At 38.3% G+C, this 27,891-nt stretch overlaps 1 protein-coding gene across 1 annotated transcript in view; it reads left to right on the plus strand.

The window, feature by feature from the left end:
- The window catches only part of gfra4a (GDNF family receptor alpha 4a), a gene marked incomplete at its 3' end in the record, with an annotated part of 99,817 nt that overhangs the window by 69,935 nt on the left and 1,991 nt on the right, over positions 1 to 27,891 (plus strand). The window contains exons 2-7 of the mRNA XM_079635358.1: positions 10,044 to 10,322; positions 10,603 to 10,683; positions 14,117 to 14,462; positions 16,195 to 16,304; positions 20,181 to 20,315; positions 27,834 to 27,889. Coding sequence (XP_079491484.1) covers positions 10,044 to 10,322; positions 10,603 to 10,683; positions 14,117 to 14,462; positions 16,195 to 16,304; positions 20,181 to 20,315; positions 27,834 to 27,889 — 1,007 coding nt within the window. The remainder of the gene's footprint in view (positions 1 to 10,043; positions 10,323 to 10,602; positions 10,684 to 14,116; positions 14,463 to 16,194; positions 16,305 to 20,180; positions 20,316 to 27,833; positions 27,890 to 27,891) is intronic.

The following is a 27,891-nucleotide window of genomic DNA, read 5'->3' on the forward strand; positions in this document are numbered from 1 at the left end:
CAAAAGTAATCCATCCGGCTCCAGGGGGATAAACATGCGGTTTTGTCAGGAGATTGTATCCGGCATATGACGTAGGACGTAGCGTAGGAAGCGTCGTGACGTAGAACGTAGAACTCAATATCCTCTTCTCTAATATCAAAATCCGCTGACATTTTCTTTTAAATACACGTTTTTTAAAACGCGGAAATCCTGAGTGTAGTTTTGTTTTGCTCTGCTCTCTGGCTGCGCTGTCGCGTTCGTTCTACGTCACGGCGCTTCCTACGCTACGTCCTACGTCATGCGCCGGCAACCATCTCCCGTGAACGCGCGTCGACCGTTGAATAGGCTCCCGCTTACTCGCCACCTTCCATAGGGCAAGCAAATGGATGGATTTGTCTGCCAAATCAAAGTCAATACAAATACTACATTTCTAATAATGTGCATGACACATATGTTTTAAACTAGATTTTTAAGGACTTTCCCTTTTATTTTGGACACTCTTATATGTCATTGCCCCACAAGCATTTGAAATGTTGCTATATTCTTCTGTGTCAGTTCATGTCAGGTTTCACATAATGCACGATTTGTGAAGACTGACCTTCATGAGTGCCCTCCCGTATAAAGAACAGCACTGTCAGTCTGTCCGTCAATTCTCCTCCCAGTCAACTGTCAGGTCATCCTGAAGATCTGATCAGCAGTCATGGATGGATTAAGAGATTCCTGGCCTCTGGGCATAAAAGCATTCAGAACACTGCCTTTCAACCTTCAGGATTCGGAGAGAGAGAAAAAAAGTTTACAGGACGAACAACATTCTTATAATAGGGAAAGTACATAAGCCTCTTGACATTATCTGCCTATTCTTCAAACGACTCTGGAGTAAATCGTTGGTTAATGAGCGACACTCTCCACCTAGACCACTGACCCTGACTGAGACTCGATAATGAGCTCTCCTGTTAAGAAATGGAGCTGCCGCTCTTTTAAACAGAATCTCTCAATATTGGCATTATCTGCAACACTGGTTCAGTAACTTTCTTGCATCGGTAGACATTATCCTCCTGCCTCTTCTATGTCTCAATAACAGTAAAGTCACTGGAGACTGATCTCTCGTGCTGGATGAAGTGTTGGCCTCACCCTGCTCCTCATTATTAGCTGGTCATTCTTTCTTAAGAGGTTCAATATTGAGTCATTGTGCAGTCCGGTTGCTTACCTGGCATCTATTAAACTCTTAATTTGGTTTATTATTGGATTTTGTTAACTAAAACATACTTGACAATTATCTGCACTTCCTATCCCTACAAACCTGAATACACTTGGCTATTTAAAATACACACAAACCATAATACAGACTACAAATCACTCTGAAATCTTATTGAACCTTTAGACAAAATGTCGAACGTTTCCTTTTTTTGTTGCTGGTGTTGAGCCAACCAGCCTTTTATGGCTCATAGCATGATACAGGATAATATGGAGCTCATACTCGAGGAGGAAAACAAATGACCTCAGTTTTATTCAGAGGCCCAAACTGAGCATAAGAACATGCAATTTCATGATCAAAGCTCTGCAGTTTTTATTGTGAGGGTAAAACATGAACAAACAAATGTTCCTCAAAAGTATGTTGTATTTGATACTCACATTTTAACAGGATTTTTCAAATAATGTAAAGGTGCTTCAGTCCAATACATGTCCATCTGGAAATATTACTAACAATATAAATGTTTTTTTTTTATATATATATATAAAAACCTGTAAAGATTTCAGAGCAAAAAGACCTGTGTATCATGTGTAAGTTGCTGCCTTATATTTTTTAAGTACAATAAACTTGGATGTTTAAGTCATTTCAACTTAAATTGCATTAAACTGACTTAAAAAATGAGTTCTAACTTAAAAAAAAGTTATCAACTGATTTTGGCAAGTCAAAGCAATGTAAAAACACGTTATAACTTATTGAGTTTTTACATTGTAGACATTTTAAAATTTGTACTAAAAGGCTTTATACTTGCTAAAAAGGTATAAACTATCAATCAACGTACAGTACAGTAGATGAATGTGCAACAGGGTTTTCAGGAAAGTTTTGATTATGTTGTTAATTTAAAGGCCTTCAAAATTTGCATATAAGATACAGTAGGCTTTAATTGCCCCATCGTGAGCCTGTTAAAACTAATTGATTAAATACAACTTTAGTTTGGATAAGGTCAGCGTGCAAACCTGCTTGCTCCACTTGTTAGTCCACAGATGTGGATGAATTATTTGCAATCAAATGATAATTTATTCATTATAACAACACAAATCTGTAAGGTGATTCTAAGCTGTATAGAAACACGGTCATGTTTCATTAAAAAACAATCAATCAATATATCTATATACATCTCTATCTCTATCGCTCTCTCCATATAAAGTGTGTGTGTGTGCGTGCGTGCGTGCGTGTGTGTGTGTGTGTGTGTGTGTGTGTGATTTATGAGGACACAAATTTGTATAATGACATGTGTATTGGTATTACAACTTAAACGTGCACGGTTTATGAGGACATTTCATGAGTCTTCAAAATTTAAATAGCTTAAATTTTTTTTAAACAATGTTTTATTAACAATTTAAAAATACACAATGTTTCCTGTGATGGATAGGTTTAGGGATAGGGGCAGTGTAAGGGGACAGAATATACAGTTTGTACAGTATAAATGTCCTCACAAGTAGGCCTATAGCAAAACAAACGTGTGTGTGTGTGTGGGGGGGGGGGGGGGTCTAATTATTAGTTTAATGACAAGACAGCCTGTGTGCGACTGACGCAACTCAGTCACAATGAGAGATATCAAACTGGACTGTAGAGAGAGCCGCAGTGCACGTTCCTGGATTTACACAGGCAAGTGTATGCAATGGGGAGTCACTCGGATTTAAGGGCCAGACTCTTGATTGATCCATCTGAGGTCTGCAGCGAGATGTGATCTGACAGCAGTTTCTTTGGGCTCCTCAGAGCACAGCAGAGAATCATCAGCATTCCTCTGCTCCGCTCTCTCCATCATTATAAGCTCCTCTACGTTTCATTTGATTTCTTTAACCAATCAATAACCTGCCAAACAAAATTCCCCTTGTTTAGCATAAAAACACCATTGATAATCAAGAAGAGACAGGGGAAGGAATAGAGACAGAGACGAAGATTTCGGTCTTAGCCTTTTATCAAACTATCAGGTGTTAGTGTAGGTTTATATCTTGACACATACATGTATGATATATAAGATTGATTAAAAGGATAAAAAAAAGGTCACTGGTTCAAAATCGACAATACATTTTTTAAATAAACCTATTAAAATAGCAGCTGATCATCAGTAAATATACAGGGAAACATTAACAATCTAAAAGTGTGGTTGCAGATTGTAAACCACGTCAACCTGGCTCATGAATATTAATTATATTACAAAAAAGTGAATTCCTCACTCAGTATTTTTCTCTAAAAATACAAAAACAAAATACAAAAATACAAATGTGCAAGCATTTTTAAATCAAGATACATTTACTTGAGAAGTAAAATGACATTAGATAAAAACTTGTTTGTTTAATTAAGTTTAAGTTTATGCTTAAAACAGGAAAAATCTACTTTAAAAAACTACTTCATTCAAATGGAAAAGACTGAGAAAGAGGGAGATTTTTTTTGCAGTGTTAGTTTGCCTATAAACAGAAATATAAGAGGTTGCAGGTTCAACATTTAAAATTAGTTTTTAAGTAAATCCATTAAAATCGCAACTGATCGTCATTGATATCAATGCATAATGAGTCATTGGAACAAACGGGGGAAAAAGTGTATAGAAGGCCACACTATCAACCATTTCAGCCTGGCTTATGAATATTAATGAAGTGATGTAACATTTGCCCAATAGTTGTTATAGATTTGGTAACACTTTAGTATAATGGTCCGTCAATTAATAAGTAACTAATGCAGGACTAATGAGTAGTACTACATTAACACATCAGCTATTAACTAGATAGTTCCTTAAAGGGGTCATGACATGGTTTTTTTAATTTTATTATTATGTTCCCTTAGGTGCAAATAAAGTATTACTATAGTTTTTTTTACAAAAAACTTTTAAAATGTAGTGATTTATGACCTTTTCCCACCCTGTTTCTCATCCTCTGATTCAAACAGTCTGTTTTGGGGGTGTTTCCCCTTTAAGAGTTCATTGTTAACGCCCACTGTTATGATTGGCTAACGTCAGTGCCTATGCATCAATTATTAACGCCCCCAGCCAGAACATTTGCGGATTCAGCGTATTTAAAAAGTAGTTAAAAGTTTTTAACACATTACTTACAGTTTGCGTCGTCGTTGTTGAGCCCAGAATAGTCGGCACGGACTTATCTTTGAGCAACAGTTTTCTGGCAAAGCCAGCATCATTTTGGGTTTTGTTCTCAAAACAGTCATCCTTCAAATGTATAGAACAAACGCTTAAACTAACACTGCCGTGACTGGGACGTCCGCAAAAAATAAAGTGCATCCATTTTTCCCTGACGACTGGATCTTTCGCAGCGTATTCAAAGATGTTGTTTGTCCACAGCCAGGAACAGCACATCTGCGTGGCATCGTAATTTCCCTGTACACAGACCCACTCGCTGTTCGTCGACTGAACACTTGTGAGGCGCGCAGCGCGCGGGCGCGACAATGATACGAAATGAGCGTAGTTGCCTTGCGCTTAAAGCGTAGTTGTCTTGTGCTGGAGGCGGTCTATATGCAAACACTGGTACGTCACTTCGTACCGTGACGTCACTTCTTACCATGAATCCAGAACGAGCTGTATTTAGAGCTTGATTAAATAAATGATTCGTTTATAATGGGGAGGACGTCTTAAGCTATGAAACTTGCAGGACGTTTTAATGGTACAAAGACCTCTTATATACCAAAAGATCAAGGCAAATTTGGTTTCTCATGTCATGACCCCTTTAATAGGTAATCAATAATTAACTAATGAGATTGGCATCATTAAGAACTGATAGGTAATTATGACAAATTATAAAGAATTACTAATTAATTACTAATCACAACATTAACGTGTCTGAGACGTTACCAATGGTCTTTTTGTGGTCATAAAATGCATCTAATTACTCAAGTGTTACAGTCACCATGCAGGGACTAGTGATCTGGACCATTGTATTAAAGTGAAAAACACATTTTTCACTTAAAAATAATGATCCAGATCACTAGTAGTTCTTGAACTGTCATAGACTGTCATATGAAGACTGTCATAAACATGATTTACTAATTACTCAAGTCACTCTTCAGGAACTAGTGATCTGGACCACTATTTTAAAGTGAAAAAGATGTTTTGGTCCAGATCATAGTTCCTGCATAGGTAACACTTGAGTAATTATGTATTTTATGACTATATTCAGAGTAAAAATGATGACTGATTACATCTCAGACACACAATAATGTTCTTTATAATTTGTAAGTTAATAGTTATTAATGAGGCTAATCTCATTCATTATTGATTACATAATAAGGAAATATCTCCTAAATTTGATACTATATTGCTTAGTTAAGCTTGTTTTAGTAAATATAGCAGTAGCTTAAGTGGTTTACTAGGCTGCATATTAGTCCTGCGATACTTCCTATATAGTTACTTATTAATGATGGACCATTATTATAAAAGTATTACCATAGATTTGATGAAAGTGGGTACTACGTTTTTTTTTCTTTATATACTGAGGCCAATCAAAGTGAGCAACACTAGAAAAACAGTCATTATTGCCAAAAATACAGAGAAAAGGGCAATAATAATATACAATGGACAAAGGTATCATTTCTAAAAATAGGTGAGTCAGTTATAATGGTTTCTACGCCAACGCTAATGAGTTTATGCCAGGACACATTTGGTCACATGGTTGTAGGTACTGCTACTGACTAGATAAATGTATAATGAACTTTTTGGTGAGAGAAGGATGTAGAGCGCAATACCCTAAAATAGCTTCCTGAAACCGCTGCTTTGAGCAAGCGAAAGACAAATCCCATAATGACAGATTTTTAAAGAGACTAGATTAAAAACAGTGTGGCTGAAGCCCTTCTAAATAAGGTCTAGAATCGCCTATGGGCATTGAGGACGTACACTAAAGGGTGACACACAATAGGACACTAGAGACTGTGTGACAGAGGTCTGTGTGTAAGCACACTATCAGTGTATTAGGATAAGGGGAGTACGCTGCCTATAAATGCTGAGTGACACAGAGGTTCACTGTGATGGCATCTCTGAGGATTGTAGATCCTTATCTCTCTGGGGGACATCTCTCTCTCTCTCTCTCTCTCTCTCTCTCTCTCTCTCTCTCTCTCTCTCTCTCTCTCTCTCTCTCTCTCTCTCTCTCTCTCGCTCGCTCGCATGCACCATTAGCACATCTCTGTGCCGATAAGGTCTCTGTGCAGGTCTAATTGTGAGGAAGTGTGCGAGAGCTTTGTGAGTTTCTTACCCCAGGGTGCGAGATCTGAGAGCGCTGGTCGTCCTATATCAACCTCTAGCAGAGAGACTTCCGCACGCACACACACACAAGTATAGACCCTTTATTGTTGTAGTTAATCAACTTAATTACCAGATGATAATGCCTCGGCTCAATCTCTACGGCAGCATTTGTGTCCTTTATCAGTGTGGGTCCGTGTAGGTATTCTACTGTTGAAGTGTGTGTGGGTGTTTAATTTTAGCGCACTGATGGGAGGTGTAAAGTATTGGAACCAATGTGAGTGACAAACTAGATGATTTCCCATAATTGCTTTGGGCACCGCTGCTTTGATGTAGCAGCTGTACTGCGGCAAGCTTCTCAGAATGGCTGCTTGTCAGTCCTCAACCATTCCCGTACATTAGAAATAATCTGATTATGGCATAATCCATTGAGCAGGTTCATCTTGCACACTGGATTAGTCTCTTTTTAGGCACAATGAGATTAGTTTTTGTGGCGACACACTCACTTCATTTAGGAATTTATCTTGGATGATGTGCGAGGTTCCCGCGCAGATCGCCTATCTCGTCTTTTCTCCTCTCGTCTCTTCACTTCTCTTCTATCGTCTTTTCTTGTCTTGTCACATCTCATCTCATCTCGTCTCCTCTCCTCTCATCATGTCACGTCTCTTCTCTTGTCTATTGGGGACAGAAACAGAAAAACTACAAAAGTAATGTAAATAGAGTATAAGAACAGAATATGACAGAAGGAAAACAAGACTAACTTTGCCCTTGTTAAAAAGTAGTGTGCTTAATTGTATTGAATGTGCACTTGTAGTGTGCTTCAGATCTTAAAAGTATATTTGGGGAAAAAAACTGTACTAGCAGATAATATAAAATGAATGAAATAAAAGATCACTTTCATAACAATGCTTCTTAACACACTTAAGTACACTTTTAAAAACTGCACTTTGTGACAATGTCAGATTAAAAGTTACTTACAATCACATTATTTTTAAAATTTTGCCATGCTTTAAAGAAGTACAGTTTTTGTGCTGAATAATTATGATATTCTATATTACATTTAGAGTCAATATATTTGAAGTGTACTAAAGTGTACTAAAAGTGCATTACAAATATTAAATACATGACATACAAGTTTTGATAGAAATGACATTAAAGTATTTTTTAAATGCTTTTCACTACATTCAGCAGTACACTTTAACTATATTTCAAAGACAATAGAAGTAATTATGAAATGGCATATAAATAAGTACTTAAGTGTGTCAAAAAGCACTAAAAAAATTCAGCTAATTGAATTTAATATAAATCTGATTGGAGTTGGAGCTGAACTCTCCAGGAGCAAGGTTTTATTATAATGAACTATAATACATTTTCATTTAATTGCAATTAACATGCAATTAAGTGTCAGAAAACATTGAAGTAGAGAACAAAGGTGATTTCAAACAGCGTTTTTGAGGCTGTCTTTGGAACACTGCCGTTTTAAGGAGGAAATACTCAGCAATGGTGTTGACTTGTGAATTTACGCATGTTTTTTTCTTATAAAAACACTACATAGACGTATAAACAACAATAAAAACTTGATTTTCACCGCGGGAGTCTTTAATTGTTCATGAGGAAGATGGCCTGAGGGGGAAAACTTGTGCCTGGATGTTCTAGTGCTCAACGCTCTGTAGCAAGTGTTTCAAAGAGGCAGTGGCCTGAGTGTGTGTGTGTGTGATTTCCTCACTGTGGAGATGTACAGCTCTTGGAGGGTGGGCAGTGGAGCACCAATAATCTTCTCAGCAGTCCTGACAGTCCATTGCACTTTCCTTCTGTCCGATTTGGTAGCTGAACCAAACCAGATAGTTACGGAGGCACACAGAACGGGCTCAAAGATGCCTGAGAACTGTATCGGCAGCTCCAGGGGCAGGTTCAATCATAGACTGGCGTGGACAAAACTCAAACCTAAACTTTTCAGATATGCTTGCCAGTTTTGTGTGCAATATTATTCGGATGGTCTTGACAGAGATGGTGAGCACTCCGTGGGTGGGCTGAAACTACTCTCAATAAGACCATTATTGCATTCAGCTTCTTTAAACAGCGCAGAGATCATGATATTTAAGATCTCACGATGTAAGCAATAAAAGTTATTTACTGCATCACACACTAAACAAGCTAAACAAAGACTATAAGGTAAAGTACACGCATTGTATTGGGAAACTTCAGCTGTTGGAAATAATTTTTTCCTGCTAAAGTTATTGACACGGGTTTCATCTAAACAGATGCGTGAGATGCAATTATTGCCCTTGAGATAAAACAGCAGTGCATGATGGGAAACCAGACTTTCAGAATATTTCTCTGCCATTAACTTCTGGTTAGAATGTGAGCTCTTTTCATATTTTTTACAATCAAAGAAGGGCACAGTTTTGTTTTGCTTTGTCGCATATGATTATCCAGGTAATTTTCGGGAAGGATGAAATTGTCCTTTGATGAACAACTCTGGTACTCAAGTGCTTGTCATTCAGTCCTCCACACTTTTCTGCTCGCTGACCCTCGGGAAACAAGTGGCGTAACCGTGAAAAGGCAGCAAAAAGTGGATGAGTTGACATGGGATAAACATTTAAATTATTCCCTTAGTCGCCCACATTGGTTCTAATATTGCTATTTGTTTACAGCAATAAATGTTGTATATTATAACATGGCTTATGAATGACAAATCAGTAACTTTTTACAAAATGTCCCATTTGTATATTAGGTAACATGAACTAACAATTATAAAAGCATTTTTTAAATCTTATGTTAAATTCAACATTTACTAATACATCATTAAAATCAAAAGTTGCATAGGCTAATATTACTTAATGGACTTGAGTTAACATGAACTAACAATGAACAATTGTATTCGTATTATCTAACATAAACAACTCTGAAATTATTCATTCTGATTGGTCAATCACATCATTTAAGGTCAGTTATTCCCCGATAATGGCAATAGCAACACTTAGCCTACATAATGAGGTCTCATCCAAATTTGAGGCCGGTTCTTCTTTCATGTCTCTCGCTCTCTCTTGTTTAATTTAAGCTGGTGCATTGAGTGCAGCCTATTAAGTGAAACCGGAGGACTAGGCCTATTAAAATGGTTGAAGTGTTCATCTTGTTTCTAGAACTTTTGCTTTGTACACTGTAATAAATGATAAGATAATAAACATAAGATATCTTCTAAAATCAATAGTCTATGTCCCTGTCACTAGGCCTATATTTGGAGAAAGGCCGTGTAAAAAAAAGTGATAGGTCTACAACTGTAGGGCTACTACATTATTACTTAAATGTCTATCTTGTTTAAACTTGTCTGTTCGTCTAAGCTGCTTGCTAGGAGCTGTTATTCTTCAAGGAAACGTTTAATGAGCTAATACAATATTTCAACTCAAACCATTTTGTGTCTAATTATTTAGTCTACTCGTGTGGTAAGTAGCCTTGTAGACCCAATTGGGGTTTAATTTGTGATAACAACCGGCTGGGTGTACATTACTTTAGGCCTAGGCTACTTACGAATTACTGTAAAAATGCTCACTGTTAGTTATTAGTTAACTAATGGGACCTTATTGTAAAGTGTTACAGACAGATCTATTATATGTTCTGTAAATGTTCTGTGTGCAGGGGTTCCGCGGCTGGTGTTCGGGGGCCGGTGGGACTGTCTGACTGCGGGAGATTCGTGCTCTAGTGACGAGGCGTGCAGCCCGCGCTTGAGAACGCTGCGGCAGTGCGTCGCGGGCGGCGGGAGCGTGAAGCTGGGTCCGGGAGCGCGCAACCACTGCGAGAACGCGGTGACGGCCCTGCTGTCCAGCCCCCTGCACCTGTGCCAGTGCAAACGGGGTATGAAGAGAGAGAAGAACTGTCTTAGCATCTACTGGAGCCTCAAGCAGTCCGTACTGCACGGTGAGCGAATCCATATTCATATATTTTTCCTTTGTCGCATACAAAGCACCCGCTCGCACAATGATGCAATTACAAGTTCTAATGGCCACACACCCACGCGGTCCCCGGAAACCACTTCAATGGATGCTAATTAGACGCTGCGTTTTAATATGCTAACCAGTTTAGCATTATAGAAGCATTACTTCAAACTGAACTTTTACCTGTGACACTCATTAATTCATAGACACAAAATACTCTGTTACCATAGCCACGAAAACCCTGTTTGTTTGTGCGTTTACAGGGCTGAGCTTGGTGGAGAATTACCCCTATGAGCCTGTTGAGCGGGGCTTTGATTATGTTCGCCTGGCCTCCATCGCTGCAGGTCAGTGATTTTCACAGACACACTATGCCGATTATGTATTATGATGTTGGATCTGATATTTGGATCTGATCACGATGTGTTTTGTCACTTCTATGCCAAGCATTAGCAATGAAGAGTTATTAATAGGGCAGAGCTTAATAGCTTACAACAGCAAAACATGAGCACTTTGTTTAATGTACTTGGATATAACATAGCTGGAGTTAATCGGCACTGTTGATGATAAACTGCGTTTCCTACAGAACGAGGCATGCATTAGGGACCTGTCAAGAACAGAATAAACATTTCGTTGTGGGCCGAAGGCTCTCAGATCAGACCTAACAAAGACTAAACGGTCGGATGATTTATTTCAGAATTTCTTTCTCTAATCAAGGCTTTTTTCTCATCTCTCTCTCCCATCTCATTACGTTCCCTCAAAATAGCAGCACACCAAGTTTAGAAACTTATTTTTGGAGGAGCCACACGACTAAAACTGTCAGTTTGTCAGCCTCAGTTTATGGGGTGCTTCAGGCATGAGCTGAATTTTATGGACCCCGAGGGCAGCACATAATGATCCATTTACTCATCATCTCTCTTGTGTGTGCACACACTCATAGACACACTTGAGTCCAAGCAGACACACATAAAATAACATTTAAACTCTTGGGGATAGGACAGAGAACAATTTCCTCAAAGTAATGGAAGTAATGTCGATCATTCATGCATGACTTTTAATGATGGCTGCTCTCAACTCTTAAACACAGAGCGTTTAACAAGCTGGCTTGAGACAACAAAGATCAAACAAAAGTGTGGAAATTATGAAGAGGGGAGATAGAGAGGGAAGAGATAGACACATATAAATAATAATAAAAGAGACAAAGAAACCGTTAAAAATGTGGTGTTAAAAATGATAATGATCGGCTGTTCGGCCAGTATTATAGACTCAAATTAAAGGCCAACTTAACCAAATAGGCACTTTATCTCTTTTCTCTCTGTGTTTTTTTGGGGGTCTTTATTATCTTTATTACATATTATCTCACTTATGTGGCATGAGGCTTTCAATATACTGTACTTTACTGAATATATTATGTTAGCCTTGAAATATACATCTTTCATTGTAGATATGTTGAGTGTAAGTGTATATGTGTGAAGTGTAAGGCCTGTAATAATAATTTAATTGGTCCCAACAAACTCTGATGTACTTACATCTAAAAACTGTGTATACAGCAATGTACCAATATTGACTCGGTATTGATCACAAGCTCGCAAAATCCAATAATGATGGATGAGAAAGTAATCTCGCCAAAACAGATTGAGCAGAATACGAAAGAAAGGAAGAAAAAAAATGTATAAAAAAGAGAAAGAAGCACAGAAGGAGGGACAGAATGATGGAAATAAAGAAGGTGAAGAGAAAGTTGGGAAAGAAGAAAGGAAGCAAGAAAAAGAAAGAAAGGAAGCAAGAAAAATAAAGAGAGGAAGAAAGAAAGGAAGGAAGCCAGCAAAGACAGGAAGTAAAGGGAGAAAAAAGAAGAAAGGATGAAAGAAAGGAAACAAAGGAAGTAACCAAGGATACAAATAAAAGAATGAAGCAAAGGAAGCAAATGATGATAGAAAGGAATGAAGGATGGAAAGAAGCAGCGGAAGGAATGGAATAGAGGTAGGAATGAAGGTGGGATGGAAATAAATGAGAAAAGAAAGTAGTAAAATAGCAAGTAAGGAAGAGAGAAAAATTAAGGAAGGAAAGAAGAAAGGAAGCAAAGACATAAAATAAAGAAGCAAGCAAAAAAGGAAGGAACTGGAAGCAATGAAAGTAAAGAAGGAAGCAAAGAAAAAGGAAACAAGCAAATAAATCATGCAAAGGAGAAAGGAAATTAGGAAACAAGGAAGGAAAAAGAAAGAAAGCTCAAAATGATGGATTAAAGAAGGGGAGAAAATAGGGAAAGAAGAAAGGATTGAAGAAAATGGGTGGAAGCAAAGGAAGGCAGCAAAGAAAGAAAGGAAGCAAATTAAGTGAATAAAGAAAGGAAGGAAGCAAGCACAGTAAGGATGTAAGGAAGCTAAGAAAAAGCAAGGACTGAAGCAAAGAAAGAAAGGAAACAAAGAATAAAGGGAAGGACAGGATGGAAGGAAACAAAAACTGAAGGAAGGAAGCAAAGAAAAACCACGGGATGGTTGAATGAATGGCTAATAAATAGAGCATGATAAAAAATATAGAGGAGGTGAAGATGAAGAAAAGATGACAATGAAGAGGGCAGTGGCTAAAAAAGTTCATGGCTCATGGGAGAGAGAGAGAGAGAGATAAGGAAAGCTCTGTGGCAGTGTAATGCTGGCAGGCTCTCTGCGGCCCACATTAGTCTGATATGAAAAATGAAGCAGCAGGAGCAGCCAGTCTCAGCTGGGACCTGCTCTGTGAGAGAGACCAGACTCATTCAACTTTCATTCGCACTCATGCTCTATTCATTAGCAGCACACACGGGCCACACATACTCATCCAACTCAAACCTTCGTTAGTACATGAGAGAAAGAGAACCTTAACCCTCATTAGAACAATGAGCAAGAGCTCACCTTAAAAACTCCAGCCGCTCTGACAGCTGGACAAAGCCGTCCACAACAATATGTATACTATCTCTGGACCATTGATTAGTCGATACACTAGATGACATTAGTTATAAAATTGGAAGGCTTTTGTAAGTGCATTGAACACACGGTCATGCCGATTCATAACTGTTTTATGTTTTGACAAATTTGTGGCTAATGCATACAAATTTGTATCTCATTTGTATGTTTTTAACATATTTTGAGCACAATCTCTTGAATATGAAAAAGAACATCCCTATCATACACCCATCGCAATGCGTCTTCAGTTTCAGTTTTCATGTAAGTTTCAGCTCGACGCAGTTATTATTTTCACGTCGTGCACCACGTTGTGGCTGCTTGCGCGCTTTAACCTCGCGCACGAGCAGATCCGTTTGCTCTCTGGAGACGCGTTCAGTCTTTTCACTTTGCAAATTACGTCATGTAAATAACGAATCAATTACTCATTAAGAGAATTGGGACAACCCTTTTAAACCATCCTTTTTTCCAGTGGTTAAATTAGCAAAAGTGGATTCGGACACACCCTAAGGGCACTTGCGCCGTGCGCTTTAGTAAATTTGTTTAGATCATTAAAATAATACCCATCATATGAATTCACCTTGCAAAATAGTTATGTTTCTTATGAGATTGAGTTGGTGTATTGCGCTTGTTAGGTGAGTTTGTAGGTAATGCCACATTTTGCAGTTGTGTTTTGGTATTCTGTGATATCTTGAGTACAGGCTTCAGTTTCAGCACTGGACAGCGACTGTGTGGCTGGAGCCACTCCAAGTACCTCTTTGTTTGTACTCCAACGGAGGCAAGTGTAACTAACAAGTTAATCTCTTTATACCCTAAAATCCCAAGCTTCTCTCTTTCCTTTTAGAGTCTGAGGTGGGCATGACAACTGTGAACCGTTGCTTGGATGCCGCCAAGGCCTGTAACGTTGACGAGACGTGTCAGAAGCTACGAACGGAGTACGTGTCGGCGTGCATCGCCCCGTCAGCGCTAGCCGGGCCCTGTAACCGCGCGCGCTGCAGCAAAGCACTGAGAAAGTTCTTCGACCGCGTGCCGCCCGACTACACGCACGAGCTACTCTTCTGTCCGTGCACCGACACTGCATGCGCAGAGCGTCGACGCCAGACCATTGTGCCTGCGTGCTCGTATGAAGAAAGGGAAAAACCCAATTGCCTGGTCCAGCTTCGAGCTTGTGAGGCCGACTATGTGTGCAAGTGAGTATTGTGTGTGAAAACAACCGCTATCAATACAATCAAGGACACTGAAGATTGCAGCACTGTGCATTGTAGGACGCAATATATAAAGGTTCACAAGGTCAAGGTCTAAACATTTTTTTTATAAATTACATGCATTTAAAATTATACAAACTCAGATGAGATAAACACTCGTCATATCAGTAGCACCTGAAATGGTATTTTATTCCACAACAGGGGTTGTACACTTATGGTTGAGATCACATGACCAGCTGTTTTGCAATTAAACCTGGACATAAACTTCTGAAGACATTTTAAGGAAAAGTTATTAATTTGGCCACCAGTAACTTTAACAAAACCCATTCTACAAACTGCTGACAAATACAATTGTGTTTAAAACTTTGTTTCAATAAGTGTTTAATGTTTGTGAAAGAACTCCCCAAAGCTGCATTTTAGTTTGATCAAAAATACAGTAAAATATAACCATAATATTTTTACAGATTAAAATAAATATATATATATATTTATTTTAATATTTATTTTAAAATGTTATTTATTCCTGTGATGGCAAAGCTGAATTTTCAGCATCATTACTCCAATCCTCAGCGTCACATGATCCTTCAGAAATAAATGTTTTTTGCTGCTCAAGAAACACTTTTTTTATTATTATCATCAAAGTTGAAAACAGTTGTGCCGCTTAATATTTTGTGGAAACTGCAATAAAAAAATGTCACGGTTCTTTGATTATTAGAAAGTTAAAAAGAACAGCATTTATTTAAAATATTTAATGTATCCTTGCAGAATAAAACTATAAACTTATTATTTTTTTTAAATCTTACTGACTCTAAACTTTTGAATGCTAGTGTGTATGAGAAAATAGGCCATATAACTTTTTTTATGCTATAGCACCCCTTGTGGCGGTGCTGATTTTAAAACACAATAACACACAAAATCAAGATTATGCAGCTAGAAAACTGTACATCATAAACACTAATAAAAGTATAGGAAGTTAAGATTTTCCTTGTTACTTTATATGTTCACTATGTAGAAATAGAGAGATAGATGTAGATTCAACAAACACATTTGAGTCACAAGAAGTCTGACAGCTGCAGTCACTCTACAAGGCTCTCAATAGAGCTGAGTTTGGTCATATTTGAGCCTCCTCTTTTTACATCACAAACACAAAGGCCTTCATCGGTCTCTGCCATCGATCAACCATCGCGCTTGAACCAAGCAAGTACTCTGCTGACACAACACATTACACAAAAGGAGATCACTTACAGCCACAACAGCCAGTTAGCATAAGAAATCAGCAGGGAATGTGGGTGATTCCTCTGAGACTGACCTGGTTAAATGATTGATCGGTGACCAGAGGACTGGCAGAATGTGACCTGCATGTAAATGGTCCAGGCCGGTTGCCGCCACTCTTTCAGTCGGCTGAATATCTGGCAGTTCTCCAGAACGCTGAATTGCAGTCATGTCTCTGATTAAAATGAGAGCAAAACAAATGGATCAGGACTGTGTATATGTAGGGGGGAATTGAAAAAAAATGAGAAAAAGACTGAGGATGGAGCAGAGAGTGTTGGTGTAAAGCTTTTTAAACAGAACAGAAGAGGACAAAACATAACAGAGCGTGTAGCCCCACCTACACGTATAGCGTAAGGGAGCATAGAGGAAAGTGTTTGTGGGAATGTGTGTTTCTGAGGATTTGCTGACTGGCTGGATGATGGATGTGTTGTTGTGGTTCCCACAGGTCTCGCTGGGCTCAGTTCCAGCACGACTGCCAACCCTCCGAGCTTACTGCCAGCGGCTGCCAGCAAGAAAATTACGGAGCCTGCCTTATTGCATACACCGGTCTGATAGGTGAGAAATCTGGGCAACGTAGTCCAACCTGGCTTATCACACACACCAGTCAGATAGATTCGAATTATGGGCATTACAATCTTATCAAGCTTCGCTTATGCACCGACAGGTGCAATTATGGGAAGGGAAGATGTGTGATACACACATGCTCTTGGGGGTTTACTAAACCTTATCAACAATGCATGTGATGCAGACACTTGCAAAATGTGGCCATCAATTTATTCATTCTCATTGCAAACCTGTGACATTCTTTCTTCTGTGAAATACAAAAGAAGATATTTTGAAAAATGTTTTTGGCCATAACATTGGGGCGAACTAAGCTTTTAAGAGAGCTGCCCACATTATTTTTCTTGCATCTCTTGCGATAAATCCACAGACAAATGCTGTGAAAATTACTGTTCTGAAGTTTTAGTAGAAGCTGGTACCTTCTCGCTCTGAATAGTTACTTAATAGTGGTAATCAGTTGCTGCTAGTAGTCATGGTTGTAGGGTACTCACATTGATGACTTGTATAATGCAGATCAGACCCCAAACACTCGGGTTTACACCAAGCTACATAACCAAATAGCAACTTACAGTTTTTACAGCAGGTGGGTTTGGGTGCATCTGCACAGTGAGGCGAAGACAACGGCTTGATGTCAAGAAGGGCAGCAAAGAAGCCTTTCTTTCCAAGAATAACATCAAAGACAGGCTGAAATTCTGCAGGAAGTACCAGGATTAGACAGCAAAAGACTGCTGCAAAGTTATTTTCTCTGATAAAGCCCCTTTGACTGTTTGGGACACCTGGAAAATCGATTATCTGGAGAAGAAAAGGTGAAAGCTTTTCTGAGTCCTGTGTCATGCCAACAGTGAAGCATCACAAGACCATATGTGGGGTTGCTTTTCATCCAAGGGAGTGGGCTCACTCCCAATTCTGCCCAAAAACACTGCCAGAGAACCCATACAGAACCTGTGGTCAGTCCTCAAAACACGAATGGACAAGCACGCCCACACATTTTGATCAACTCTGAGTACTAATAAGGCAAGAATGGAGACCGCCATCACTCAGGAATGGATTAGGACCTGAAGCTGATATCCAGCATGCCAGAGGAAATTGCAAGAAGGTTATGAAGAAGAAAGGTCAACACTGTAAATATACATGTATTGAATGTTTTTGCCATTAAAAGCCTTTTAAACTTATGAAATTCCTATAATTGTTTTCCAGTATACCATAGTAACATATTCAAAAAAATCTACAAATACCGAAGCAGGAAACTTTGTGAAACACTAAAATGTATGTCACTGCCAATACTTTTGGTCATGGCTGTAAGGCTGTATGTTATTGAAGCATCCATTGTTTGCTTTGAAGTGTTCATGACCTGTTTCATCATTGAAGGTCTGAATGCACTGAATTTTGGCTTGCACTTCTGTAACCAAAGCTGAATGTCTATTCCCATGGTTCCACACCGGCAAAACACCCTCTAGCTCCGCCTACTACATAGCCTCGCTATTGGTTGAGCTGGAAAGAGATTGATGGATCTGAGCGGATCGTTCATAATGTTTAGATGGTGCCTGTAAGGCTCAATGTTTACACTTTTGGTGGAGATAAACCCATAAATGAAGTTTAGCTCCAACCAGTTCCCAACACACCTGCCTGTAAGTTTGTAGGAAAGTGCTATCTATAGGAGCAGGATTGGACACCCCTGCTTTAAGTTGTTATTTGGTTCTGTAGCTTGGTATAAACCTGACTACTTTTGGGTGTGATCTGCAGTATATTTGTGTCATTGACGCGAGTACCACTGTGACAACTAGCAGAAGCCGATTACCACAATAACCAAGTAATGATTCAGGATGAGAAGATTCCAGCTTCCACTAAAAATTTTGAACAGAATTTTTCACAGCATTTGTCTGTGGAAGTATTGCAAGAGATAATTGCAAGAAAAACAATGTGGGTTGCTGTACGAAAGTAATTTATTTGGAGACAAGCAGCTATGAGACACATTTCACTGTAATAAATGTGACCAGGAGCATGCAATGATGCAAATTATGTCATAAATAGAAGTCTACTGTTGCAGTTTTGTGCCTAAAATGTCATTACTTAAAATAAAGTGATACCTCATTCATTCATTCAATATTTCTAAAATAACTAAAACTAAAATAAAAACTATAAAGACATATTTAAAAAAAGTAATGAAAATGACAAAGTAGGCTACTACACAACAAAATTACTAAAACTTTACTAAAATAATAACTATAATAATAATACTAATTATAATATTAATTATTATAATTAGTAATTACTATATAACTATTAACTCCGTGATACTAAAATAACACGGCTAATATCAGAAACAAACATTGAACACACAAATAAAAATGTTCCCCTGCACTGTAGCTTTCAAACTGTTTTCACATACATTATATTCAAATAAGCCATGATGTTTGGTAGACGCATCAGGATTGACTTCAAGGATGCCATATGATATTTGCTAGTTAAGAGAACTACAGAAGAGTTTGTGACATTAACAAATCTAGAAGTCAGAAACGGCAAGAAAAAGATAGCGGAGAGAAAAAAGAGAACAAGCACTCTGCCCTGGCTGTTAGTCATTACGGCAGTATTTTCCAAGCGCGGTTGTGAAGATGTTGCACTTTTGTGTTCTGGGACAAAAGAAATCAATGTGTTTAAACGGGTCCCTATCAGACCATAGTGTTCTAGAGTGCAGCACCTCCACTTTTCCCGCTTTCAGCTGACAGCTTCTACACTCACTCACTCACACGCTGAAAAAGCAGTCATTTTCCCTCCCTACTGAACAAAGACATTTCTAAGAGCTACAGAAATATATCCTCTGCAATCAATGTTGTAGCGCACTTATATAACCCACACACAAGATCAAGATTGACATCTTTTCATATCTTGTCTTAACTGAGGGCCTTATAGAGTAAAACTGAGTGATTGCATTAAAATGTAACAAATATTTGAATCATCAATGTGAAATTGTCTCTGTGCTGATGTGCGTCAGTCAGCTGGAGGAGCGTTAACCACATGCATAATGCAAGGAAAACACTAAATAAATCAACAATAGTATTGGTGTATTGAAACAACAAGAAATAAAAATATATGTTTTCAAATAAGTTTTAAAAATCCGTGTTTGATGGACAACCAACAGACCATGCTGAGAAGAGCGAAGACTAGCCATAGAAGTTTGTACATACTGTAGTGAGTATGCTTTGAAACCCCAGTAAGAAGCACATTACAATAATTAATGCAATAAAAAAAAAAATATATATAGTATTAACTTTTCTGCAACTGAAAGGGATAGCATGAGGATAGCATTTTGCAATATCTCTTAGATAAAAAAAATACCCTAAGTCTTTACAACATTTTATTTGTGAGTGTCAAATGTCAATGAAGAATCAAGTACAGAACCATCAATGAGTTATTTGGCCAGCCTTATGGAGCTGAGAAACCAATAACCTCAGTTTTACCACCGTTTAAACAAAAATGGCACATTTCATAAATAGTAAAAAAAATAAAAAAAATAATAACTTCTGCTGCGTGACCACTTAATTTGCACAAACGTTTCTTCAAAGCTACCCTGTTAGTTGAAACCTTGTTATCAATTTTATTTATTTATAAGTCAACACAAATCAGGGTTCTATAGTATGTAGACAAGAAAATAAAAATAAAATTCTAACTCTTTTTATACCCTATTTTGTGGAAAATGCCAAATAAAGTTTGAATCTCTGCACATCTGACAAAGAAGATATTTTCCTATAATACAAGACTTATGACAGACAGATGAATACATTTATGGGATACCGCTATACTGTTACTGCATTTGGCTTTCTGTTTTGCAACTGATGTTCTGTTCTGTGTTATTTCTCTCTCTCCCTGTAGGTAGCATTATCACTCCAAACTACCTAGATAACTCAACATCCAACGTGGGACCGTGGTGCTCCTGTGCGGCTAGTGGGAATTTCCGAGATCAGTGCAACTACTTCCTCAGCCATTTTCATGACAACAATTGCTTGAGTGAGTAAAAACTTCTTCCCTGTTCTATATCACACATAAATATTATGATCATTGTTGGATATTCCCTTTTGTGCATGGAGGGAGACATGCCCTGCATCCAAATATGCCTTCTTCCATACTATATACTGTAGGGGGCAAAAAAGAGCATGTGAGGCAAGTAGTATGTCCGAATTCACAGTATTCACATATCAGTAGGCAAAAAGTACACGATTTTGGAAAGGCAGTGAAGCGACGCAAGTGACACCATATAGGTCACAGTGACAACATGACAGATGTAGTATGTCCGAATTTTATTCATTCTACACACATTCGTATATAGAGCAAAGATCAGTGCCCTTAACACACACTAAATCAACATTGCTAAGCGTATCCCATCATCCATAGTGTTCAGAAACTCACATGCCCCAAAATTGCTAGACGTCATGAAATATCTTCCAGTGTACTGTACAGTAAGTTAAATTATTTATATATTGATTACATATCATTTGGGAGTAAAGTGTGGAACATTTTATTGGAGCAGAGATGAGTACTATATTTTCCAGAATATAAATACATTTATAATGTAGAGTTTATAATGCATGTAAATGTTTTGTTTTATTTACTGGTATCAGCCATTTTTTTTGGGACAAAAATCTGTCTTATACACCAATGCAACTTATCTTTTTATTTTCTCTACAATGCCATTTTTATAGTCAACTTATAGTCAGGAGTGGCTTATTTATTTCTTGAAAATACGGTATGTGTATTTTCTAGAAATGTTGCTAGTGAACAGATGTTTAAAAGTCTATTTTAATATAAGTTAATCAAAAGTTCTACACACACTTGCAGTCTTCACATTCATATAAACACTTGGGCCAAATACAGGACATTTGTAATGAAAGTAGATAAGTGGTCAAGTGCAAAACTGCAAGTGTTTTTACTCACGAGGAAGCATTTGGACCCATAGTCAAATAAACGGCCCTTCTGCTCCAGTGGCCTCATGGGAAAGCAAAATATCCATTGTTTCCATACTTCAGAATCCCAGCAGATGCAGGACGTCCTACTCATTTCACATACTGCCTTTTGCGTGTGTAGCAGGGAAGCTCATATGGCTCACTCGGTGTACACTCATATACTTCAATTGACAAAAAATAGACCCAGGTGATACGCTACAAGTGTCAGCAGAGACATATTTGCATCCCTGTTCTTCACAGTCAGCACTATTATTGTGCAATCAGCAGTGCTGAGAGAAAACTCTCTTGATGTAACGTAATGAAGTTTCAATGCGTGTCGGTAATGAGGCATTAACAGCGCAGGATATCTTCAGTGGTGTGCTCTGCTCATGGCCCACTGCATCTCTGAGTCACTAACAACAAACACAGCCATGTAAACACATCCATTTCACAGGTGGGCTGGTGCTGCAGTCTGACCGCTGAGATCTCGGAGATTAGCTCCAGCTCTGATCCAGAAGCGCTTGCTCCTCAAAGGTATTTCCGGCATTTATAAAAACTGCAGCGTCAAGTTTCCGCCATCCCTCCCTATTCTATCTGCGGGTCTTGGGGCAGTCCGGAGTGCTGGGTCGGTGTGTATGTGTGCTGATTCAAGCCTAAGCACAGCCTCTGGTGTCTTGGTAATTGAGCGTAATTTGGCTCCCTGCAGTAAAACTAATGGAGCGGAGACAGCCGGAGAGTAGCAAACAGGACAAAAGTAGCACAGGATAGAGGGAAACCGCTGAAAGAGCTTTTTGAGAGTGAGTCCATTGAGGCTAGTCCTCACCTCAGCTGTTACTGAACTAGTTTCGCTGGCTACACCGGCCCCCAAACCATCAGCGCACCCCTGGGACGACGATGAAATACTGGAGAGGTATTACTTCAGAATTTCTTCAGTCAGTCAGACTGCAGAAAAAAAGAGCTGAAGACAGTGGGCCAACAGCCAGGAGAAGTGGAATTAGATGGAAGTGATTCAGTGATTCACTAATGTAGTAAAAACGTGACGTTATGTTTCGTAAGAGTGCTTTCAATGTGGTCCGGAATGAGTGATGATTGTTTTGATGAGAAATGTGCAGGAAGAGTGACGGCTCATTTCCTGACTCTTGGTGTGTTAAGCAGTAACTGCTAAGTTTGTGTGTGTAATGCTAGTAATAACATAATGTTAATTAGTGTATCCAATCCAACTTTATTTGTAAAGCACATTTAAAACAACCAAGGTTGACCAAAGTGCTGGACATTGACATGATTTCGGACAGATTATAAACACATGAGTAACAAAAACAAACGTTTAAAACAAGGGACAAACTAGAAAATAAAAATGCACAATACAATTTATGTATTGATTCAAGCTAGTTACTAAATCATTCAGTTTTGTGCTTTGCTATGTTTGCGTTTACCTCCAAACGGAAGCAGTCTGCAGTGTTTAATCATATTTACTGCATAAATGTAATCTGTTTAAAAAAAGCTTTGCAATTTCACACTTTTTTTTTGCTCATGTAAGAATAATATCCATATAACGTTTACCACTTCATGAGCACATTTTACAGAAAATTGTATCATTCATCCATGTATTCTAACAATTAATTAATACTAGTAAAATACTAGTACAAATATTTATAATTAATATTAAATTACACAATATTTTCCATTTTATTAGCAAAAGCTATTTTCTGTGAATGTGTGAGACAGACTTCAAATTCATTGGCCACAATAGATAAATAACTAGATGTACAGCAAAGTGCAGTGGAAGGGAGGGTGGGCGATTTGTTCCAGAAACATTTTTGCTATGCTGGATGAAAGTCACTTCACATCCTGATAACAACCACAACCACTAAGTTAAGTGGTCTAAATGTATTTATATGTATCGTCTGGGGAAGGCGTAGGACCATAAAATGTTTGTCCTATCATTGCATTCGGTCTGTTTTGAAGAAGGCATGGCTTTGAAGAGCGCTCTGAATCTCATGCTTTAAAAGCTAGCTTGCTATTGCTAGCTGCTCCGAAAAATGCCTACCTTACCTTTAACAGTAAAACTTTTGGACTAAAATAACTGTAAGTGGATAACAACAAGTCTTGAACATTCAAGCTAAACTGCTCTTACTTTAAAAATAAGGTGTATAGTATATACTTTTTATATACTATACACCTATATATAAAAGGTGAAATGCACTTACGTTTTTCACTGTGAATTAATCAGCCAGTCAGCGCTGTCATCATTTTCTGTGGTTCTGTGGAGTAATTAGTCACATGATCTTAATGACTCATATGATTGGCTCAAAAAACATTCTGTCCAGAACTGCCTGTCCACAAGCACATATTTCCTGTGCCAGCTCAGCAATTGCTATCAAAATGAGTAGCTGCTAACTGATCTAATGGTAGTTTCTTGAACCTCTTTAGTCTGAGCGAGCAACTGTATCCAAGAGGGGGGAGCTTATCAAATGGTCAGTTGCTTGTAAAGTCAAGGGTTCAGAGAGGAATCACCTCTTCTAAACATTCACTGCAAACTCCCCACTGCTAGCTGCAGCCATTCACACCTCCGTCCACGAATTCGTCCTGCCATTCATCCATGAGAGAGAGTGAGACAAATAGAGAGTTAGAATACTGGAACCATATGTTCCACATCACTGATTAAACATCTTTATAGGCATTGTCATCGCTTCCCTGTATCTGTCTCCCTCCCCATCATAACATCCAAACATATCCTTTTAGCTATGATGGAGAGTGACAGTTCGTTTTTACATAGGCCACACTTATTTTTGAGATTGATCACATTTACTAACAGGTGTGACTAAAATTTTCGGAATGGAGCTATAAGAAATAACAAGATTTTTTTTATTGTGTCTTCAAGGATTTAGTGCCAGTTCTTTAATCTGATCGCGATTCCAAGAGTGCTAGCATTTTTAGTTTACACAGCACATATCAACCAAACTCATTCTCAACATTGAACGGTGTACTTTAATGAAGTCGCTGTGGATATAGAACGCAGCTGTCATGAAAGGTGTATGAACAGGACTGTTTAGCGCGCTGTATTGTGTTCCTGTGTGAACAACATAGACACTATATTAGATTGTTTCCTTGCTGTAATTCAGCTACGCTACGAGTGGGCAGCTTCAATTAGCATCAACTCTTGCTTAACATTCAGAGACTAATCAGCTTCACACCATTTACACTCCTCCACATTACTCCACTGCTAACACTGCTATCATTACGATGTGTTATGACTGTTATGATATGAATGTCAGATAATGAGGGCTTTAGGTGGGCTGGGGTGAAGGCTAACTGACAAATGACATTCCTAACATTAAACTTAACTCAATGCTTGTCTATAACCCTTCCCCTATACCTTTCAAAATACACTAGGGACGTAGTTACACAGTATTTTGTATCCACCTTATTTTGCAACATGGAAGTAAGCTATTTTCTTTGAATTTGCAATGACTTGCAAATTCATTAGCCGCTATAGGAAAATAACTGCAATAAACAGTAATAATATTTGCAACAATTTAAAACGAGTCATTCATACATTATTCAGTAAAATTGTTTTTATTAAATTTGAATTAAATTCAAATTAAATTAAAGTCCTTCCCTTGTGGGACCCAAAGCCCTAAAATTATACCTTTTTTTTTGCCCAGAAAGCTTATATCATTTCATTTTTATATATATATTGTAATTTTAAGGTTTTTAATTATTTTTTATTTTATTTACATTTAGGTACAATATGTAAGATTTTTCGAGACAAACTTTAAGTTGGCTTGTGAAAGTTTGGACCAGATAGTTTGAAAAAGTTTAAAGTAGTTTGAAGTTTAAAGTAGTTTAAAGTAGATTTAAGTTTAAAGTAGTTTGAAGTTTAAAGTAGTTTAAAGTTTAAAATAGTTTAAAGTATAGTTTGAAGTAGTTTAAAGTTGCTAGGGTGTTTTTAGAGGGTTGCTAAGGTGTTCTGGGTGGTTGCTAGGTGGTTGCTAGGGTGTTCTGGGTGGTTGCTATGGTGTTGCTAAGCGGTTGCTATGGTATTTTGGGTGGTTGCTAAGGTGTTCTGGGTGGTTGCTAGATGGTTGCTAAGGTATTTGGGTGGTTGCTAGGCGGTTGCTAGGGTGTTATGTGTGGTTGCTATGGTGTTGCTAGGGTGTTCTAAGGTATTTTGGGTGGTTGCTAGGGTGTTCGCCCCTGGACATTGTCGCCTGTCAATGATGTAATATCTGCGTTATCCCTGGTTTCCGCTCGTGCTGCCATAGTAACCATGGCGACAGACGTGGACAACTGCTGTTACGTCTAGCGGCACGCTCACGCTGTTGTTGTTTCGTTCAAACATTATGGACCATGGCAAGCAGACTTTGGGACAAAAGGAAAACTAAAACGAGAATTAATATCAGCATAGTGTTTTCGAGATGGCGAGAGCTCCACGTCCGCGACTAACTTCGACTTGACCGAGACGCCGCACATGCATGTACTTTATTAGACAGGTGAGCAAATTTACATAAAACTAATCACTGGTCATATTCTAACATTTCATCATGTTGAGCTAAATAACATTATGCTATTCTAATGTTGATCTAGCTTACTGCTAGTCTCATACAGCCAACAAACTAACACATAGAATAACATTCTAACTTTCAACACACTCAAATGCAGTTTAGTGATAGTGTAGACCAGGGGTCACCAAACTCGGTCCTGGAGGGCCGCGGTCCTGCAGAGTCTAGCTCCAACCAGGTCCAACACACCTGCCTGAAAGTTTCTAGTATGCCTAGTGAGACCTTGATTAGCTGGGTTTAATTGGGGTTGGAGCTCAACTCTGCAGGACAGCGGCCCTCCAGGGCCGAGTTTGGTGACCCCTTGTGTAGACCAAGTGAAACTGCGCTGCGTTACCTAACAAGTTTAATTTGTCTAATAAACTGACCGGTGTGAGTATTAATTCAGCACTTGCGGGTAGTTTGGTAGAATGAAATGTCCTTATTCCTTTATATCCGCAGGACTTGTGTGTGGCGCTGATGTCTCTTATTAGCAATCGTGCCCTGCTTCATACCACAGTCATGTTAAAAACATCAATGTATTCACTCATCCATAAACATTATTAGATCCATCAGCATGACGACAAGTTCCATAATTCCGCTTATGCATCATCAATCTATGCCTTTGTTATTGTAAGAGGTTAGCGAACCCTAGCGGTGAAAAAATTACATATTGCAGCTTTAAATTACTAGATTTGATCAATAAATAATATAATTTAAGCACTTTCTTTCAACTTGAATTCAAAATAACTCAATTCATGCATAACCAGCTCAAAAGATCTCACATTGGGTCAATTTGGGTGTCTCTGTCGACCTCTTGTGGGAAAAATTACCTTTTGGATAAAAAAATTACTAAAACAAAAATAACATTAATTGGGGGGAAAACGCTCTTGGTGCAGAGATGCATTACACACTTAATGAATATTAATGGCCGGTTGTGATTTGCTTTACAAGGACCCTGTACTATAATGATATTAAAGAGGCACTACACGTGCAATAAGGTATTCTTTGGAAGTTACTCTCCTTCTCTCTATTGCTTCATCTCCCGTTAAGATCACAAAGATTAAGCAATTAGTGTTTCAAATTAAGAAAATTCACTCAACCACGCCACTGTTCACCATTCATAAATCTAATCTTTCATTTTTTCCACAAAACACTTTCCTCACCACCAGAAATGAATACCAAGCTTAGTTCATATCCAGTGCCGTCCTCGCAGTCGTATCTTAATTGAGGTGACTTTCACGCCACTGTAATTTCAGACAAGTGACCTACTAGACGAGAATTAATCAATTCAGATTATCATTCATACGGCCTGTCACTGTAACTCTCAAATGGAGTCATATATAGCCAATAAAAAGGGGAAAATGAAGAGGAGTGTGATTTAAAATCTGTATTTAGGTTTAATATGGAAGATAATTTTGCTGGTACATGGCTGACTGTAGAATATTTCAAAATGAATACTCATAGGTGTTTTACTATAGGTAAGAACATCAAGCATCAAGATACTGGAGTAATCAAACTTCTTTCAAACCCAAGGGAACAGAGGCTCACTCAAGTACACACTCCATTTATGCAACCAGTCTTTCCCAAGGGAAAACACAATGAAAGAAAATAAAAGATAAGAAAGAAAATGGAAGACATGGGCAAAGAAATAAGGACAAATGCCAAGCCGTTAGGAAATACAAGTGGGTTTATATACATATGAGGGCATATATTTCTGGAGGGCAGGATTAGCCGATTGGTAATATAGGGATGTATAGTCAACTATAGAAATGCACTATATTTAGAACATGAATCAGATGACGGAGCTTGTGATCTTGAATGCTGTTCTGTCAACATCATTTATATATAAGCCAGTCGTTGTTTGGTTCCCCTGAGTGTGTTTTGTTGTTGTTATTGTAGAAAAGCATGTTGATGAAATCCAAACCCATTTTGAAAAAGGGACATGTCTGAAAGAGAAAGCCCACTGAGGCATGACAGCCTTCCAGACGTGTTCATCTGCAAAAGGCAGGACGGTGAATGTGACTTTTTCCCCTCCCTTCAAACAGAGAACGCCATTCTGGCTTTCGGGAATGACACTGACCTGAAATCTGCGACCAACCAAGC

Source organism: Phoxinus phoxinus (assembly GCF_949152265.1).
Source record: "Phoxinus phoxinus genome assembly, chromosome: 14".
Taxonomy (NCBI): domain Eukaryota; kingdom Metazoa; phylum Chordata; class Actinopteri; order Cypriniformes; family Leuciscidae; genus Phoxinus; species Phoxinus phoxinus.